Source organism: Ictalurus punctatus, chromosome 1 (genome assembly GCF_001660625.3).
Source record: "Ictalurus punctatus breed USDA103 chromosome 1, Coco_2.0, whole genome shotgun sequence".
NCBI lineage: Eukaryota > Metazoa > Chordata > Actinopteri > Siluriformes > Ictaluridae > Ictalurus > Ictalurus punctatus.
Window position 1 is genome coordinate 37,249,068 of NC_030416.2, and position 20,000 is coordinate 37,269,067.

Below are 20,000 nucleotides of genomic sequence, written 5' to 3' on the forward strand. Positions count from 1 at the left end.
ACTGTTCACATTTTTAAAACTGACCTGGGAGAAAATTAGACCCACACACACACACACACACACACACACACACACACACACACACACACACACACACACACACACACACACACACACAGACATTGTGAGAGTAATGTCCTCTCTGTAATGAGTCTTTCTACTGGCATCTCAGTAAACAGGACCTGGATGTGTGTATCTCAGGGCTAATGATGTCTGCAGTGCCGTTCAATTAGGACCAAAAACATGGTCACTAACGGCAACGCGGCTTTTAGACCCTCTAATGCGGCGGCGCCGTCTCACAGTCAGCTCGCTTAAGCTTAATGAGAGCTTCAGCTCACAATCGGGACACGGGTCATGCTTCACAACACCACCCAGAACACTCCATCGCCTTACTGAGCTCCAGCAGTAATGAGTCAAGGTGACTGGATTTAATCTAGACCAGAAATGATGAAGTTCCTCATGAATGGAGAAACAGCTTCGGGATTATTCTAGCATGTCCATACACATATTTACATATATTTCACTTTTAAGACTCGTCTAAAACGTAATAGTGTTCGTACAAATTAAGCATGTTATTGCATATAGTGGTGTAAGGAAGAATGAAGTATGGAAATGAAAAAGTAAGGGAGGAAAGAAGAAAGCTGTAAGCAAAGAAGGAAGGAGTGATGGTGGAAGGGAGAAAGGAAGGACAGAAAAGGAACGAAGGAAAGATGGAAGGAAGGAGTGATGAAGGAATGTGGTATATATTTATTCCTCTCGTGAATGCTCCTCGTCAGAGAGGCTTTCACACTGAGTAACTCCACATTCCTTTTATTATTATTTTTTTTAAATAGATGACAGGAATGTTTGTCCAGAATGCTGGTCGTTCATGCAGGCAGATAGATGAGTGTTTACCGTCAGACACAGTGACTGAATATCCAAACGCTTGATTTAATAAACATCACTTTCTGACGGTGGTGTTCTTCCTCTGAATAAAGTGTGTGGATGTGCACTTATCTGTGTTTTCACTCCTGACAGACTGAAATGCTTTTTTTTCTCTCTTCTACACTGACGGATGAAAACACAGGCTGTGTGACGTTATCATTCTGCTGAAGAGAAACGTCTCCATTTTCTCTCTCCATCTCACATCCAACAGCTTGATTTCCTGTGAATTTCTGTTACTCCAGATTAGCGTGAATTAAACATGAAGTCATTTCCAATGAATATTCAATTCAAAGCCAAACTTACATGTCCTTCAGGCTTTTCGGAATGCCGAGCCTCTTTCACCCGGAATTATACAACTGTCTCTTCTAACAAAAAACATGAATTATTATTTTAAAGAAATCTCTCACTGTGGGTGTGAAGAGTACAACAGACATTCTCCCCAACATTCCTATTATTTTACTCTGCCTCTGTAGAGGAGGGAGTGTGCAGGGAAGAGTGAGTGAAGGTATTAATGTTAGGAAGGAAGGAGATTGTATGGAGGTACAATTTAAAGTAAGAAGGAAAGAAGCAAGGAAGGGAGGAAGGAACGAGGGTGGAAGGAAGGGAGGAAGGAGGCTGGAAGGGTGGAAGGAAGGATGGAAGGAGGGTGGAAGAAAGAAAGGAAGGAAGGAGGGTGGAAGGAAGGATGGAAGGAAGGAAGGAGTGTGGAAGGAAGAAAGGAAGGAAGGAGGGTGGAAGTAGGATGGAAGAAAGGAAGGAAGGAGGGTAGAAGGAAGGAGGGTGGAAGTAAGGAACAAAGGAAGGAAGGAAGGAAGGAAGAAAGGAAGGAAGGTGGGAGGGAGGAAGGAAGGAGCAAAGGAAGGAAGAAGGGTGGAAGGGTGGAAGGGTGGAAGTAGGGTGGAAGGGTGGAAGTAGGCTGGAAGGAAGGAAGAAAGGAAGGAGGTAAGGAAGGAAGAAAGGAGGGAAGGGAGGATGGAAGAAGGGTGGAAGTAGGGTGGAAGAAAGGAAGGAAGGAGGATAGAAGGAAGGAGGGTGGAAGTAAGGAAGGAAGGAGGGAAGGAAGGAAGGAGGGTGGAAGGAAGGAAGGAAGGAGGGTGGAAGGAGGGAAGGGTGGAAGTAGGGAGGAAGGAGGGAAGGAAGGAAGGAGGGTGGAAGAGTGGAAGTAGGGAGGAAGGAAGGAGGGTGGAAGGAAGGAGGGTGGAAGGAGGGAGGAAGGTGGGAGGAAGGAAGGAAGGAAGGAAGGAAGCCATGAGTTCCTTTAAATATGTGCTGTCTTTCTGTCACTGTCTTTTATAAGAGTGATGAAGTGATAAATGCATCTGTTCATACCTATTCCCCTCTCTCTCTCTCTCTCTCTCTCTCTCTCTCTCTCTCTCTCTCTCTCTCTCTCTCTCTCTCTCTCTCTCTGTGTGTGTGTGTGTGTAGGAGTTGGTGGGCAGTAACCAACCTCAGAGGAATTGGAAGGGAATACTGATCGCTCTGCTGGTCATCCTGTTCATCTGCTCTCTGATCGTCACTTCTGTTATACTCCTGACACCAGGTACACACACACACACACAGACACACACACACACGCGCGCACTTACCATACACCAAGCACTTCAAGTCTGTGGCGTATATGTGGCGTGTCTGTGGCGTGTCTGTGGCGTGTCTGTGGCGTGTCTGTGGCGTGTCTGCGGCGTGTCTGCGGCGTGTCTGCGGCGTGTCTGCGGCGTGTCTGCGGCGTGTCTGTGGCGTATCTGAACTGTTCTACATGTATTGTGTGTTTCTGTAACAGTGAATGTTTCCCTCAGGATCAGATAAGTGTTATATTACCACGACCGGTCTGTCCTGACATTACACTACACCCTGCTTGTACAAACCACAGATCAGTCAAACCCTTTCCAGACACTGTTCACTACAACGCCTCCATCATCTTCTCTCCTGAGTGAATAATAAACCCAGCCTTCAGTAAAGATCATCATCGCTCCTGCCTTCCGCGTCCCACTGAGAGAGACGACTTATAGGTCGAGTCATCACATTCATCATCATGTGTCATGAAAGAAGGATCAGTCAATGTGAGTGTAATGGCATCCCACAGCGCTGTTAAATTCTGGATTCTGATTGGTCAGGAGGTGTTGATTCGTTTTCTAGAGCAGCAGCTCTGACAGTAGCGCATCTACACATCACAGTTTTACATTAACGCGTTATTGTTTCTGTAATAACAGCTCCTTCACAGGGACGTGTACCATGGACTCTCCGCGTAACTGGATGTCTATGTAACATTGACGGAAGGAGTCTCCAGTGTCAGTGCTTTGTAACAGTCAGCGGAAATCTTCAGGACAGAGAGTTTATCACGACAAGCTGCATTTTTCCGGTCTCATTAACTTCAAGCAAGAGAATAAAGAGAGTAGCAGAAGGACTGTTTACAGCTGCTGTAACGTAAGAGAGAAAGGAACTACCTCGTTTCAGTGACGTTCCAAAACTTTAAATGTAACGATAAACAGATAAAAATTGGAATTGCGCATAAATAGCTGTAGCATCAGAGGAATAAAAGACTCTGTGACATGGAGATGGAGCTCAGGCTCAGCTCAGATGGAGCTGTGTTCTTCACCCAGCGGGCATTAAGCTGTCTCTGACACGCTCTGATCTGATCAGTGAGGCTACAGAGTGTTTCCTCTCCTCACGCTCTCTTTATCTCGCCCACTCTTTGTTCAGAAATACAGGACCACTCCACAGCATGGTGCTGCGAGGTCTAACAAATCACCACCCTGCAGTTATTTTTGGACTTGTGTCCCTTTGTTTCAAGAAGCGTTCTCATTTTTTTTCGACGGGATCACACAGAGGCCACCTCACTGCTCTCCTCGCTGTCTCGCGTCCCTTTTCTGTGGTTTTTACTGCGGATGTTTCGGGGCAGAAATGTCCGAGCTTGCTGATGGATGTGCTTTTGTTTTTGCCGATGTGGAAATGTCATTGACGTTCGTGTGCTTCCCGTCAGACCGCAGCTCCGAGTCTCTCCACCGGCAGTATAATTATGGAAGCAATGAACCGCTGTGTGTGTGCTGTTCTAATCAAATGAAGCAGAGGGTTCCTGTTAGCACTGTGAAGTTGATTATTTTCCCATAACAGCACATCCCCAAGTGTTTACTCCTTTGATAACACAGCAATTTGCCAAAAACTACATTTTTCAAATGTATTTATTAATGAACGACATCATATTCTTTTTGTTACTTACGTTATAGCAGCGTTAAACAGCCGTTCCCTCACCCGCTTCTCTCTTTATTCTCTCTCTTGATGTTAATACGACAAAAAAAAAACACCGCAAAGAAGCGTGAACTCGTCCGTCCTGATGATGTCGGAAAACTTCGAGTTACAGTTTTACCTCAAAGCGCTGACACTGGAGACTCCTTCCGTGCACGTTAACATGAATTGTTTTGCTTTTATTCTTTATTCTTCGTGTGTTGAAGAGTGATTAATATCACAATTCCGAAGTATATAAATGCGTTTCCTTGTGGTACAACTAGAGTAAAACTCTCCAGGGCGTGCAGTTATAGCGCAATAATAATGTGTATTGATGTTAACTCGGTTTAATCACGCCACCCCATCACTGATTATTTTACTATAACAGCACGCTGCTAAAAGAGATCGATTCCGTACTGCAGTCGCTCAGGAGTGATGTTATAGCCATGAACATGAGGTATCCTATAAAATAAAATATATGATGATGATGATGATGAAGATGGTGTTATTTCCGAGGCAGTGAATAAACAGTGAGGCTCTTCTTACAGCCGAGACGACACTAATCACGACCCCCGCTTCTCTTTCTGCACCGCATGTGAATGCTGTTGTTCAGTCAAGTGAGACGTTTGTGATCAGATCTGATGTGGTGAATGATTTCAGAATAAATCAGCGCTGACAATCACGCACACACACACAAACGCACACATATGCACACACACACACACACACACACACGCACATGCACACAGTATTTTAATCATCTGAAATCTAAGTGATGGTAAGAGCAGAGGAGTGAGAGAGAAACAGAGACAGCGAGAGAGAGATGGATGAGTGTGCGAGTGTTTTGTTGACACTGACACAGCGTTGTGTGTGTGTGTATGATCAGAATGATGATGTGTGCACGCTGATGGATCTTTCTCTATTTCTCAGGCAGAGTTCATCTGCACTGTTTAGCTGTGAAAACACACCTTCCATTTCAATGCATATGATTTATTTTGCACCACGGCGCACGTCCTTCATCTTCAGCTGTGTGCTGCAGCGTGAATCCGAATGGCCTCATTACGCATAAACGCACAAAACACCACTCACAAACATGTTCATAAGCAAAAGCATATGTGATCGCAAATGTTTCTCGTTTCAAACAGGTAATAACTTTTAAAGAAGAAGATGGATACCGGATATAATCACTACATTATTTGTGTCGGTCTAGTATCCACAGGATTAAAGAGGAGGAACGGGAAAAGCACCGTGTTATCTGTACAGTTAAATGGATTAATGCAGTTAAATGTCAGACAGCAAAAGCGGTGGTCCTGGTGTCATCCTGCCATATCAATTAACATTAATAACTGTTAATAAAATATACCCCCAGCCAATTTTCTCCATAATTTGGTCTTGGCTAATTCCCAAGATAACAATTCCTACCAACCAGGGAGAGCGAGGGTTAACACGAGCTTCCTCCAAGACACGTAAAGCCAGGCAATCTCATGGTTTCGAACAGCACCTCGTGCTGCATCACAGGGCAGAGTAACACACTCAGAGGAGCGCTATCTGCCCTCTTCCACATACATGATCTCAAGCATTCCTACGATTGGCTAGTGTCCCTATGATTGACAGGACAGAGACGGTATGCCCCTCCTACCCAGAGAGCACATCTGATTCTGCTTTCTTGGACTCATGGTAATGGATGGCAGTATTTCATCACCTCCGTATCCCTGAGCTCAGAATGTAACTAGCTAATTATCAAACAGAACCAGAAGAATAAACCATCCTGATTGGTCGATGCTGTTTCAAGTCGGTAGGCAAGAAAATGTGATTAAACAAATGAAGGGAGACGTTTATTTGACATCTGAGGTGGTTGAGAATGGGTTAATGTTAATTACTGCTGTCTTTTTATACACATCATCGTCATAATAATAATAATAATAATAATAATAATAATAATAATAACACCTCTGACTGTCATTGTCCCATGTCTAGTGTGTGGAGACGTCTGTGTGTCATTTGCTGTGGTAATTTTCCTGTAATTCCTGCTACAGCCTCCTCGAGCCATGCGTTTCTCCCCCGGGGGGCGGGGGTTATCTTCTCTAATTTGCATCTTTTTCTGTTGTACTGTGTGACATCAGTAGCACTTCATATTAGTGTTCACTTACTTAACTAACACTACAGTCAACTAACACACCATCAGTTCCATTAACAACCGAACTAAAACTTTGTCAAATGATTTTTTTTTAAAAATGATTATTAACAAATCAAATAAATACCTGAAATAACCAAAGTCCATGGCTCCTGGGTGCTAATTAAAATGCTAATTCAGTTCAGTGATTTACAGTAATTAACACGCTGTGATATAATGTTTGCTAATTTATGCTCGTTTTCAGTAACGGAATGGCTTGAACAGTGAAAGCCAGTGCATTTCATTAACATTTACACAAATGTCAATTAATACATCTGTTACGGTGCACATTCCTCACACTTCTAATCACATTACTCGCACTATTAATGCTGAACTTCCTGCTTTGTTCATGTGACTTCATGCAGTAAACCATGTTGGTTAAGAGAAACTTAATGGAAATGAAATAATGAACCTCTTTTTTATTATTATTATTTTGAGCACTTTTTTTTAGCTCTCGATCTAACTCACCCTAAACTACAGTTTTCGGCACCGTGACAGATTTGTGCATCCGGCATTCGAAATAAAAAGCGAAGAAAATCCATATATGTACATTTATATTTATGGATTTGTAACACTCGTTCACACAACCTCGCTCGAGTTCATTACCTCCAGGGTATCCCTCGGCGCCGTCGAATCCTGCGTTCTGATTGGTCAGAAAGTGCTGACTCATTTTCCAATCACACGTTTATATTAATGCTCTCATTCTAATACGTTATTGTTCCATACACAGACCGATGTGTGTAATCATTGACATGGCGACAATTTCTGTAAGGAGATATTTATTTAACGTTAAAGGAAGGAGTCTCCAGTGTCAGCTGGAGGTATCTTCAGAGGAGTTTACGCTACTTTGCGGTTTCTCGGTAACATGATAAGCTGCGTTTTTTGTTTTTTTTTTTCTTATAATATCCACACACACTGTGTTTATTGTTTCCACGTCAGCCAAACAGACTGCGTCTACATTCCAGCTCATGGAGAGGTCTTGATCCTCATCCTGAATGTTCTGATTCATCCTTTGTGCAGTGTATTGTGGGAAAATGCACCATTTTTGGGTTTTTTTCTGTGCTTGGAGTGGCTTTTGGAATGTCTGTCATGGTTTTTTTCCTGTCTCCGGTGTCAGGTGAAGATGACAGCCTTGCTTTGAAGGGGAAACTGACGGTGGAGGACGTCTTTGGCAAGAACTTCAGAGTTCATGATCCCAATGCTAAATGGATCAGTGGTGAGCAGCAGTTTTCCTTTAAACCTATCATCTGAGACTCAAACCTAGTGGAAACATCCTGTAGCATGTCAGATGTCAGATCCTGTAGCAGTTTTCATTTATACAGTAGATATGTATCATATGTTATACCCATGTCCTTCTCTGAAAGTGATATTCAGCTAGAGCTGAGCTGTTAGCATCAGCACATGCTTTTCATTGTAGCATCGATCCAAACCCGACGGAAAGGGGTTTAACAGCCACAAGATCAATCAGCAGTGCTGTTTAACTCGAGCTCTGTCTCTTCCAATAAGCTGCTTGTTCTGGATGTTGAGAGAGTGTGGACGTGTGTGTCTCAGCCTGAGCAGTTCTTTCAAACAGGTCCTGAAATGTTCTCGTAGTTTACACATTTTGTCATAAGTAAAGAATGAGCACGTGAGGTACGGCAGTTCAAATGGAGCTGAAAGAAATGCACAGGACAGAGCAGGAGTACAGTTTTACGTCTGCGTCTACAAATGTAATTCATTCTGAATGTACACTTCATCAAAGAGCTCAAACATGGAAATTACAATCAAATATTTTGTATTTCAAGTATTTAACCCCCCCCCCCCCCCCCCCCCCCCCCCCCCCGACACACACACACACACACAATAGAGAAGACAAGAACACAAACAAACTGACCTCCTATAAATGCAACAAAATGTAGTATACTGCACAGCCTACATATGGTTTTGGACTATTTTTCATTAAAATGTGCTGTTAATTAACAAATAACACATGTATAATCACAAATACAGTGAAGTTTTCTGTGAGGAGATGTTTATTTAACATGTATGGAAGGAGTCTCCAGTGTCAGCAGTTCAAGTCTTCAGGACAGAAGAGTCTAAGCTTCACAGTTTCTCAGTAACATGTTATTTTTTAAAAGAGAGACAGAAAAGAGAGAGAGAGAGAGAAAGGAGAGAGAGAGAGAGAGAGAGAGAGAGAGAGAGAGAGAGAAAAGAGAGGCTGGTGAGGGAATGATTGTTTTTAGCTACGATAATTTAAGTGAGAAAATGACCTATACGTGGTTTTGTGGACAATCTGCAATATTAACCCTCCTATTTTGTTGGGAAAAAAGTTCCATTATGTTATGGGTTAAAATGACTTCCACGGTTTAAAGACACACAAAAACAGCAAAAATCTGCCAAGCTGCCCCTGCTGGGCCCTTGAGCGAGGCCACTAGATGCTCAGTTGTATAAATTGGAGAAATGTAAGTCGCTCTGGATAAGGGCGTCTGCTAGATGCTGTAAATGTGTGTGAAATTCTGCTGCTAGGTTCCTGACTGGTGTCCGGAGAAATAAACACATCACTCTAGTACTGAAGTCCTTGCACTGGCTCCCAGTCAGGTTTCATGTTGATTTTAATATCCTTCTGCTCTGGCCCCTCAGTATCTGTTTGCTTTTAACTCTGTAAACTCCAAAGCGTCATCTGCGCTCCTCTTGAGCTGGTCTTCTGGCGGTCCCACAGACACGGTTGTGATCTGTAGAGGACAGGGCTTTCTCATCCTGTGCTCCTAGACTCTGGTAATGCACTCCCTGATCATATTAGAGATGCACAGAATTTGAGCATTTTTTAATCTAACCTAAAAGCAATTTTTTAGGTTAGCTTTTTCTTGATGGTTTTACCCTTTTTGTATTCAAGTCTGTGTTGTTGTTTGTTTGTTTTGTTTTTTGTTTTTTGTATGCTTTGTGTTTTTACTTTGGGGAAGTGGTAGCTCAGCGGTTAGGATGCTGGACTTCTGACTGGAACGTCGTGAGTTCAAATACCAGCAACACCAAGCTGCCACTGCTGGGTCCTTAACCCTCAATTGCTCAGTTGTATAAAAAATAAAATGAGATAATTGTAAGTCGCTCTGGAGAAGGGCGTCTGCCAAATGCCACACTTGTAAACTGTAGCTGTGTATTTTTTTATTTTCTTTGTATTTTTTATTTGTATAAAGTGCCTTGAGAAGCTGCTTTAAAAGCACTATATAAAAGAAAGATTATTATTATTATTATTATTATTATTATTATTATTATTATTATTAAAACACAGCGGACTAACAGACTAGCCACCAATTGACTGTGCAGTCGCCTGTGTTTTAGCTCAACTTATATATGGGCATGAATATAATATTTTACTGTACTTTCATACTGTCAAGAGTGAAAAGTGAAATACAAGGTATATGTTTCATTTTATTTATTTACCTTTAACTTTTTGCCTCAGTAACCCAGATTGATGAAGAGTTGCTCAGGTGAACAAGATCTGGTTTTCATTCTAGATTTAATGCCATATTTTAAAAATCAAAGATGTCCATTTGTGCATATATTATGTAAAAAAAAAAAAAAAAATTTTAAAAAAAAAAAACCCTCTGATTGTAATCCCTTGAGACAGAGCATGTCGCAAGCATGTATTTAAAATATTGAATCACTGGTGAATTTCTGTGGTATAAGAATAAATAATGAACTTCAGGGTGGTAACAGCAACCCTGCTTCAACACACCACACTGTCTTTCCCTATAACCGAATGTCCCACTGAATTTTATTACGTGCATAATGTCTGGCCATGCATTATTATGTCGTGGCTACAAGATATCAAAGTCCTAGCTGGGATTGTGTAACCAGAGCCCATGATTTAATATGTTGTAGAACACGTAGAATTTTTGTTAAAGTTTTATGTTCATTCCTATCCTGAAGAAACTCTCTCTGTATACTTCAGGCATCAGCAGCTGCTGACCACTTCAATTATCAATTCTCTTTTTTCTTATAAAAATCATTGAACACTCTGTCTACAGTAAACTGCCTACAGTAAACACCCAGAGCAGCCTCCAAGATCCCAACCAATCCTGCTTCAAAACAGTCTACTCCAAAGAAACTGCTCTAGTAGCCATCACTGAGAATCTCCATACGAACAGATAAGCTGGGTCATATCCTCCTTGGCCTTTCAGCTGCCTTTGATACAGTCAACTACAAGACCCTGTGAGTCTGGGAAATCACGACACAGCATGAAAATGGTTTACATCCTACCCGGAGGGACACTTATATCAGGTGACATGGAGAGGTTTCACATATGATTCCTGCAGATTCTCCACTGGTGTCCCACAGGCCTCAGTGCTGGGTCCTCTTCTATTCTCCCTGTATTCCCACTCTCTCAGTGAGGTCATATCAGCACATAGGTTTTCATACCATTGCTGTGTTGATAACAATCAGCTCATCTTCTCCTTTCCTCCCTCAGACACTCATGCTTCTACAAAGATCTCAGCATGTCTCACTAACATCTCAACATGGATGGCAGCTAATCAGCTGAAAATTAAGCCCAGCAAAACTGATCTGCTGTACATCCCTGGTGATTCGTCCCCATCTCAAAATCTTGTGATCTTCCTGGACAGGTCATAAATCTCACCATCTGTGACTGCACAGAACCTTGAGATAACCATGGACAATCAACTGCCCTTCTCGCCTCACATCGCTAAACCGACTCACTCGTGTCAATTTCTCCTTTACAACATTATGAAGAGCCAACTCTCAAGTACAGTACGTGTACAGTCCCTTGTCATTTCAAATGTGGACTACTGAAACTTGCTCTTGCAGATCTGCCCCTGCGTTTCCCTCCACTGACTTCCTGCAGCTGCCTGCATCTATTAAAAAAAAAAACCTCAAGCTTGCTTACTAAGCCAAAAAGTGGACCAGAGCCTACCTACCTTAAAACACTTGAATCACACCCCTAATCCTACACTATCTGATCCTCTAGCACTGCTCAACCTGACCCACCATCTCTTAGAGTACAAGGAAGACAGGCATCAAGGCTCTTCTCTGTCCTGGCACTTACTGTAGATGATGGAATGAACTTCCCCTGGCTGTCTGAACATCTGAGTCACTAGATGACTTTAAATAATTCGTGAAGAGCTAAATCTTCACCAAGTACTTAAAGTAGCACTTTGTTATTTTTTTTAAGTCATTGTCTTGTGTATTTGTAGTACCATACTCACCATCCCAGCATGGTTTTTAAACCGATTGTACTGAGTCGCTGACCTAATGAACCAGTTTGAGGATGTGTTTATTGATTGGCACTTCTATAAGTTGCTCTGGTTAAGGGCATCTGCCCAAAATGTAAATGTTCATTCATGGTTACCGCACATACCTTCTGTCCACTCAGTAATAATACCAGTTGATTTTCTCCTGAACTCTTGAAAGCATTAGGTTTATTAGGTCTGTCTCTGTATGTGTTGTATTTCTTATGCCTTGTGTCTTAGTATGATGGGTCGCAGCCTGTCGCAGGCCTCTTTCCTCAGCCTATCTATCTCACTCTTGTCTTCTTTCCTCCTCTCCTTCTCTTGTCTTAAGAGGTCTCTCCAATCTAGACAAAATAGACTGTCTTAGACTGGTGAAGATCCTCTGAAGATCTTCAAATCTGAAGATCCTCCATGTGTGCAAATAAAACTTGAGAATCTAAAGTTCAGTCAAGCTCCTAATTCATCTTTAGCCGTATTGGATTGGACTAGTTTTACATCAGGATAAGGGTAATGTCATTAGTATGGGAGTACCTCTGGGATTTGTGTCCCATCTAACATGTAGGTATTTTTTTATGGACTGCATGTGTTTGCGTCTGGAAAGATTACAGAGTATTTTCATTTCTATTCAGTGACTTGTAGAAATAATGGCAGGTAAGATATATCCAGGCTGACAGGTTGGTATGAAAATACTTTTTGTGCCCCTTCTTCCGTGTAAAGGCACTGCGAATGTGTCACGCTCACACTGTGAATTTCTTCCTTTTCTGTCTGCCCCACTGTGTTTGTGTGATTGCACCGTGAGCAACTTTTGTGTTCCTTTTTCATTTCCCTTGCCTTGCTTCGTCTTGCCTTAGTCTAGTCCATTGTCTTTAATTGTTTATTAGTTGATTTACCATTAAAGACACTCTGCACATGCATCCAACTCCCTGCATTTGTGACAGAATGCTCGGCCTGAATATGTATGAAGCAGAATTGTGGATGCTGAGGCAGGAGTTGGCAACACAGGTCCTTCTCCTCAAGCAGCACCAGGAAGAGCTTGAAAAACTGGCTAGCAATTGCATTAACATCACAGCAATGCTGTCCCTGAAAACAATGGTCAGGGGAAGCGGCACAAGCCCAGATTAGGGATCGCATTGTTGCACAACAGAGAAAGCTGCTCTGCCTCTCTGCCCAGCTAACGACATCACTCTCCACCCTGCCCCGGTGAAGACAACACCCCCCACCCTGCCCCGGTGAGGACAACACCCTCCACCCTGCCCCGCTGAAGACATCACCCCCCACCCTGCCCCGGTGAGGACAACACCCCCCACCCTGCCCCGGTGAGGACAACACCCTCCACCCTGCCCCGCTGAAGACATCACCCCCCACCCTGCCCCGGTGAGGACAACACCCCCCACCCTGCCCCGGTGAGGACAACACCCCCCACCCTGCCCCGGTGAGGACAACACCCTCCACCCTGCCCCGCTGAAGACATCACCCCCCACCCTGCCCCGGTGAGGACATCACCCCCCACCCTGCCCCGGTGAGGACAATACCCTCCACCCTGCCCCGGTGAGGACATCACCCCCCACCCTGCCCCGCTGAAGACATCACCCCCCACCCTGCCCCGGTGAGGACATCACCCCCCACCCTGCCCCGGTGAGGACAATACCCTCCACCCTGCCCCGGTGAGGACATCACCGCCCACCCTGCCCCAGTGAGGACATCACCCTCCACCCTGCCCCGGTGAGGACATCACCCCCCACCCTGCCCCGGTGAGGACATCACCCCCCACCCTGCCCCGGTGAGGACAATACCCTCCACCCTGCCCCGGTGAGGACATCACCCTCCACCCTGCCCCAGTAAGGACATCACCCTCCACCCTGCCCCGGTGAGGACATCACCCCCCACCCTGCCCCGGTGAGGACATCACCCTCCACCCTGCCCCGCTGAGGACGTTGCTACGCGTTCGCTCGACTGGAGACATCGCTCTTTTCCTGTCTTTGTTTATTAGTTGTTTAACCATTAAAGACATCCGACTCCCTGGATTTGTGACACTAGAAGTGCTATTATCTCTTCCTAATACCAAAATGAAGCGAAGTTAACCGATAAAATCCAGGACAAGAATATCTAGACGATGTTTAAAAGAATGTCAGAGAAGTGAAGTTTCCAGGGGTTTTTAGGTAAGTAATTCAGTTCCTTGCACAGGTACAGACTAGACACATTATGGTCATGTGATCTACTAATGCACAGCCACACCCCGTACAACAAGCACTTATAATAAAGGACAAAACAATCGGTGTGTATTAAAATGAGGTGTGTTTATTATGCAATGAATTTTTAGCGTGATGAGCATGTGTACATCATGAAGACGTGCCTATCTCTGTGTTTTATACAGAAATAATCTTTCCCCTGTGTATCGATCAGAATTACTACAGACATACTCTCACACAAACTTTACTACCAGACACGTCAAGAAAACATATTTCTAAAAACTCGGTGCCCTGACCCGGGTGAGACACTAATACCTCTCCATACTTAACATGTGGTCTCCAGAGTCATTTTTATTTAGCAGTAACAAGCAAAATAGTATATTTACTTTGAGAATTTGCTCTAGAGGACTCCAGCATGTCTTTGTTTTTGCTCACTTTAAAATGTTTCCATGAATGAAGTATTTCGATATAGATCCTATCCTTAAATTAGCCTATTAACTTGTGGACTCGATATGTTCAATCATGGTTATTAGAAACAATATTTAACAACATTTTAAATTCACGGTTATTAAAAAATAACCACGATGTATCCTCAGGGGTTCCATTGAATTAACCTGAAAAGCGTGAAGCCTTGAGCATCTTTCATGGCTGTCATATGGCACCATTAGCTCATGACTCAGTCACATTTGTTTGAACATGTTAGAGTGCAGTTCATCACCAACTGAGCCTGGTGCAGAAATCTATCTGGAAATTGTCTTGCCTTGTCTCATTCATTTTCTTCTCAAATGTCGCTTTGCTGAAAAGGTAAACAGTGTGTCAGAGAGCATGGACCATCACTGGTTAGTGCCCACACTGTTCAGATTTTAATGATGCAAACATCACTTTTGCACTGAAGAGCTGTTGTTTTGTCTGTTTAGCCACCCTCTTTATTTACCTGTGTACCGCGTCGAGGGCCTGAAAGCCGCTCAGAGTGGCATGGTGATCATGTGGTTAGCATGCTGTGTGGGTGAGCTTTGCGCTGAAGTCCACAGTGAATTCCTTGATGTGGTGTGTTTTGTGCTTTGGACCCTGACCTGACAGATTAGAGCCAGGGATATCCACAGCCTATTATTGATTCATCTGCATTGGCCTGTCAGAATCGTTTAGCTGAAAGATTCACCGAGTGCTTGACTTGCGGCCGGCATAACCAGCCTATTAACAATTGTGCAATAATAGAGCTGGAATTGAATTTATGGTTATTGTGTGTGAACTGTCAGGCATGCCAGCCGTATATTATGGTATATGTGTTTTCTGTGGTATTTATAAAGATATAGCGTGGTTCTCTTGACTTTAGAGAAGTCATTTACAGGCGTGGTATTTTTCATACAGCGCTAGAACATTATTAGTCATTGCACAAAACATCTACATCAACTACAGTGTGTCTACCAGGGTTCAGTACTCGGTCCCATTTTCTTACGTATATCTTCTCTGTACTTGTTGATTATGCCTGTGCTGTATACATCAGCTCGATGCTGCATTAGAATGTTAGAAGCTAATATCTAGTACATGATAATCATCATTTCTAAGGATAGTTTCTACGCCCAAGCCAGCTGGTGGATCAATAAACTCATTAGGAACACTTAAAATATTTAAAACACGAGATCTGTTGTTACTGTTCTGCACTATTGGACGCAATCCTTGCACATGACACGTTCTACATTGCATAGTGGATGCATGTTGTGTTATCTTTCGGTGAGTAAGAACCCTTTGTGTGTATGTATATGCCAATAAAGAGTGTGACTAATGTACGTAATACATGGTTCATTTAGCAGCTCAGCTCACTGGTAGCTCAGTGGTTAAGACCTTTGACTACTGATCAGAAGGTCATGAGCTCCAAATCCCAGCACTGCCAAGCTGCCACTGCTGGGCCCTTGAGCAAGGCCCTTAACCCTCAACTGCTCAGTTGTATAAAAGATGACATGAACGTGAGGTGCTCTGGATAAAAGCATCTGCCAAATGCCAGAAATGTAAATGACCTACAAAAGACCTACAGGTGGAAATCTCTAAGGACCTTACGATCCGATTCAGTTTCAGAAGAATCAGCGATTACCATTACGTCTGTCGGCTGACTTTTCTTAACATTTAAGCGTTCGCTATTGTTGGCGAAATATTCCTGTTTGGTTGCTTATGATCCAGTGTTGTAGTTTTATTCATCTCACGAATAAACCTCTGACTTCATGTAGGGAAACGTCTCTGAATAAATGTGTGGAATATCCGGTCTACTTAATTTTCACATCACTCTTAATTATGTGTTAATTAAAATTAAAAATGCATCTGTCTACTCTCTTTAAGAATTTGTCACGTATGTCCTTTGTCCTCTGCTCCGTATTTTCGTAACGGACACTCGTTCTCATTCTGCAGTCCACTGCTGCTTGGTAATTGTGATTAAATGGCTCTATAATCATCTCATTAGTGGAACAGAATGATCAGATCCTTCAGCGTGGGGTGTAAACCAAACAGCTATGTCACACCAGGATTTAAACGGTTAGCACTCAGTGTGGCCTCAACCATCTGCTTTCTTTATTCCAGTGCCACGTTTTAAAATTCCTGCATATCTCACCCTCTATAGTCATTAACCAAATAGATGTGTGATGTTTTAACCCTGTTCAGTGTGTACCTGTGTGGGAGAAGAAGGACGTGGAGGAGATGCTTTATTCACTGTCCACAGATAGCAAGCCTGCTAGAAAGTCAGAAATCCAGACAGTGGGAAATGGAAGCAGTAGCAGGAAGTGCTGTGAAGAGTTTGTTAACCTCAGCAGAGCCAGCGCTGGAGTTTGGAAAACGCTGTAGATAACAGAACAAACAGTGCTGCGGAAGTTGGGAGCAGATCAAAGTCTGCAGTCCCGCACACGGAAACGAATTACAAAGATAGCAGGTGACAGCAAGTGCACTCTGCTGGAGATAGTGTACATCAATAGAGCAGGGGAGATTAGGTTCAGGACAAGGCCTGAGGCACTAACGTGGCTGAGCGATGAGGACGGAGAAGAGCTCGGTGAGCAGAACACATCTGTGTGCCTGGAGTAATAAATCGATGCTGAGAGAAGGAACACAGGAAGAAGAAGAGCAGTGAAGCTACAGGGGACCATGTTCATGAGGAAGTGAAAAATCAGTTCATTTCAGGGAAAAATGGACTGGTGAAGATGTTTAACAATGATCTTTAAATAAGTAATAAACCACAGGAGTTACTGTGATCACCCCGATGTTGATTACATTTCTATAACAACATGTCCCCAAATGTTTTATCTCTCTTAAACCACAACAATTTGTCAATTATTACAAATATCTATAATTAAACAGCGACTCATCAAACTTTTTCATATTTTATCATAATTAATGTTGTGGAACATCCACGAAACAAGTTAGTTCCTGTTCTCACTTAAATTATAGCAGCGACCCACTTCCTGTTCCTGTTTCATTAGCACTTTCTGGTCAAGGATAGTTCGCATTATGTCTAAGCAAAGTCCTGAGCAGTGTTATTCTGCCTTAACTATGGTTTTGACATTTTGATATTCAGTTTTGACTACTGGACTTTGACTTTTGAATGATCCCTGCCTGGTTTGGACATTTTGGATGATTACTGTGTATGACCTTATGCGGTTTGGTCTGTTTTCAATAAAACCTTTGCACGTGGGTCCTGACACAACTCCTGAATGTGGTTCGTTACAACCAGTCTGTCTTTTTTCTCTCTTGATGTTAATACAGCAAAATTTGCAGCTTGTCATGTTATTGAGAATCACAGAGCGAAACTCCTCTGTCCTGAAGATTAAAGTTACAGCTTTACCTCTGACTGTTACAAAGCACTGACGCTGGACACTCCTTCCATCTATCCATTTTCTGTACTGCTTATGCTTACAGGGTCAGGTTGAACCTGGAGCATATCCCAGGGGGCATTGGGCACAAGGCGTGGTACAATCACATACACATGCCTACAGTGCATGTCTTTGGACTGGGGGAGGAAACCAGAGCACCCAGAGGAAACCCCCGAACCACAGGGAGAACATTCAAACTCTGCACACACAGAGCCACAGCAGGACTCAAACCCTCAACCCTGGAGGTGTGAGGCAAACATGCTAACCACTAAACCACCGTGCCTCCCAACTCCTTCTATAAACGTCTTCTTGCAGAAAACATTTACACACGTTTTAAAATCCGTTTACGCGGGGTGTCCACCATGCACGTACCTGCGAACGAGCTGTTACTATAGAAACGATAACATATTAGGATGAGCGCATTAATATAAACCTATGATTTGCTTGATACTGTATTTGTTGGAAGCAACAAAAACACTTCCTGTTATTTTTATTGTTGTAGAGAGTCATTGTATTTCACTTCCTAACCTCCAGGGGAAGCGCGTACCACCTGAATATCACCTCACGCTTGTATATATGCATTCTGAGTCGGTTGGATAGTGACATGACACATAATAATAATAATAATAAACACCTGCAAGGTTCATACACCCCTTCTCGTTCTGTCCTGTGCACATGTCTGCTGGAACACTAGCAGCTGGTGACTGTGGTGTTGTCCTCTAAACCTGGGAATAGCCTCCTCTTATTCCTTCCTATTAACTTATTCCTTCATTCTCTTTTTATGTACAACACTACTGAGCGCTGTGCTGAGCTCTGCCCATTTGCTTTGAGTCAGTTTACCTGAGCACAGCTGTGATTACATCGAGAAACACCTGAAGTGAGAAACCCCACCCCTTTTGGCCCACACCCTTTTATCATTATTCTCACTTATGTCTGGTTTGTTTCACTTGTTCTGTTGATACCCGTTTACATGTATATAAACTCTTCTCAAGTCCTGACAAATCGAAGCCAGCCCTAGCGCATTAGCAGCCAAGTCAAGCTTGCAAGGTCCTTCCAACTACAACACGTAGCTGCCATTTTGGAATATACCCAGCACAATCAGCAGTGCTTTTGAGAAACTGGGTAGCAGTCATGTATTTGATACGAGTGTTCAGGCTCAGGCTCTGCAAAACAGTCTAGGAAAACCCAAGCAAAACCCTTCGTCATGGCACGGCAAACTAGCGACTCCGTTTCCCAGAATGCACCACAAACTACAAACATGGCCGACAACTCCCAAATTCCCAATCTACACACAGACACGTCACCTTCTCCTGAGGACTAATCAGACACATCTGTTCCCAATTACACTCACAATCAGACCACACATTAAAGAGGTTACTCATTCACTAATTCTTCAAGAAGTAATACGCTCAGTTGCTATAGTCTCTGTCTGTTACCAAGCCGGTCCATTGGGTTGTCGATTCTGGTTCCGATTCTATGTTATGGATGTTATGCGCTGCAATAAAGCTCTTAACTGAGATTTCATCCTCCTTAACCCTCAGTACACACACACACACACACACACACACACCCCCCTTCACATGCTCAAATACTGAAGAGTTTTTTCTATATATTACATAGGTCTGACTTTCTCAAGCCAAAAGATTTCATTCCAGTTCTACTGAAAGACAAGGCGCTGATTGAAAACAAAATAAATGTAAAAGTGTTAAAGAACTATAATTTTACAGTGGAGAATGAGTCCTTATTCTGATTATCCACAACCTGTCTCCTCCTGCCATTTAAACGTGAGCCTCGTCATCGTCTCTTCACTCCACTGATGTCTGTTCACGCTACATCGGTGCGGAGATCATTACTGATTTGTTCACTTAATTTGGTCGTAGTGTAAGTGTCCTGCAAAGTTTTGATGATGATGTGGCTGCGCAGGAGGACCGCGGACTGTCAAGAGACAATCGCCATCCGATTACAAACTGAACTGATCAGACTTATTATTATTATTATTATTATTATTATTATTATTATTATTATTATTATTAGACAGTGTGTCCAAGAAAATCACAGTTAGCGAGATGTTTTTCAGGAGACTGTTTTGCGTCTGTGTTTGATAAACTGAGTTACACATGATGGTCTTTGCAGATTATAAGGCAAAATTGGAAAGTAGACTGCATAAAAACATTTCCACATGGTCTTGGTGAAATATATTTATGTTTTCTTAAAGTAGAAGTGTCAGAGTATATAACTGGCTGAACACCAGTAGGGGGCGCAAATATATCCTAGTCTGAAAAAAAAGAAAAGAAAAGAAAAGCTTCAGTAAAATCTGTGTGTATGAACAGTAGTTTAAGGTCATAGCTCTCAGTTTACTTCTTGTGTAGTTCCAGTTCGTAATGTTTCACGGTCGTGTCCGGGTCTTTCCCTCTGCAGGTAAGGA

The 20,000-nt window shown here is 43.0% G+C and overlaps 1 protein-coding gene across 3 annotated transcripts in view; it reads left to right on the plus strand.

Annotated features, from left to right (window-relative positions):
• Positions 1–20,000, plus strand: part of LOC108269116 (dipeptidyl aminopeptidase-like protein 6) — a 182,689-nt gene that overhangs the window by 127,365 nt on the left and 35,324 nt on the right. For all 3 annotated transcript variants that reach the window (XM_053684411.1, XM_053684408.1, XM_053684410.1), the window contains exons 2-4: positions 2,350–2,464; positions 7,434–7,532; positions 19,994–20,000. The exon at positions 19,994–20,000 is cut by the window's right edge and continues 88 nt beyond it. In XM_053684411.1, coding sequence (XP_053540386.1) covers positions 2,350–2,464; positions 7,434–7,532; positions 19,994–20,000 — 221 coding nt within the window. The remainder of the gene's footprint in view (positions 1–2,349; positions 2,465–7,433; positions 7,533–19,993) is intronic.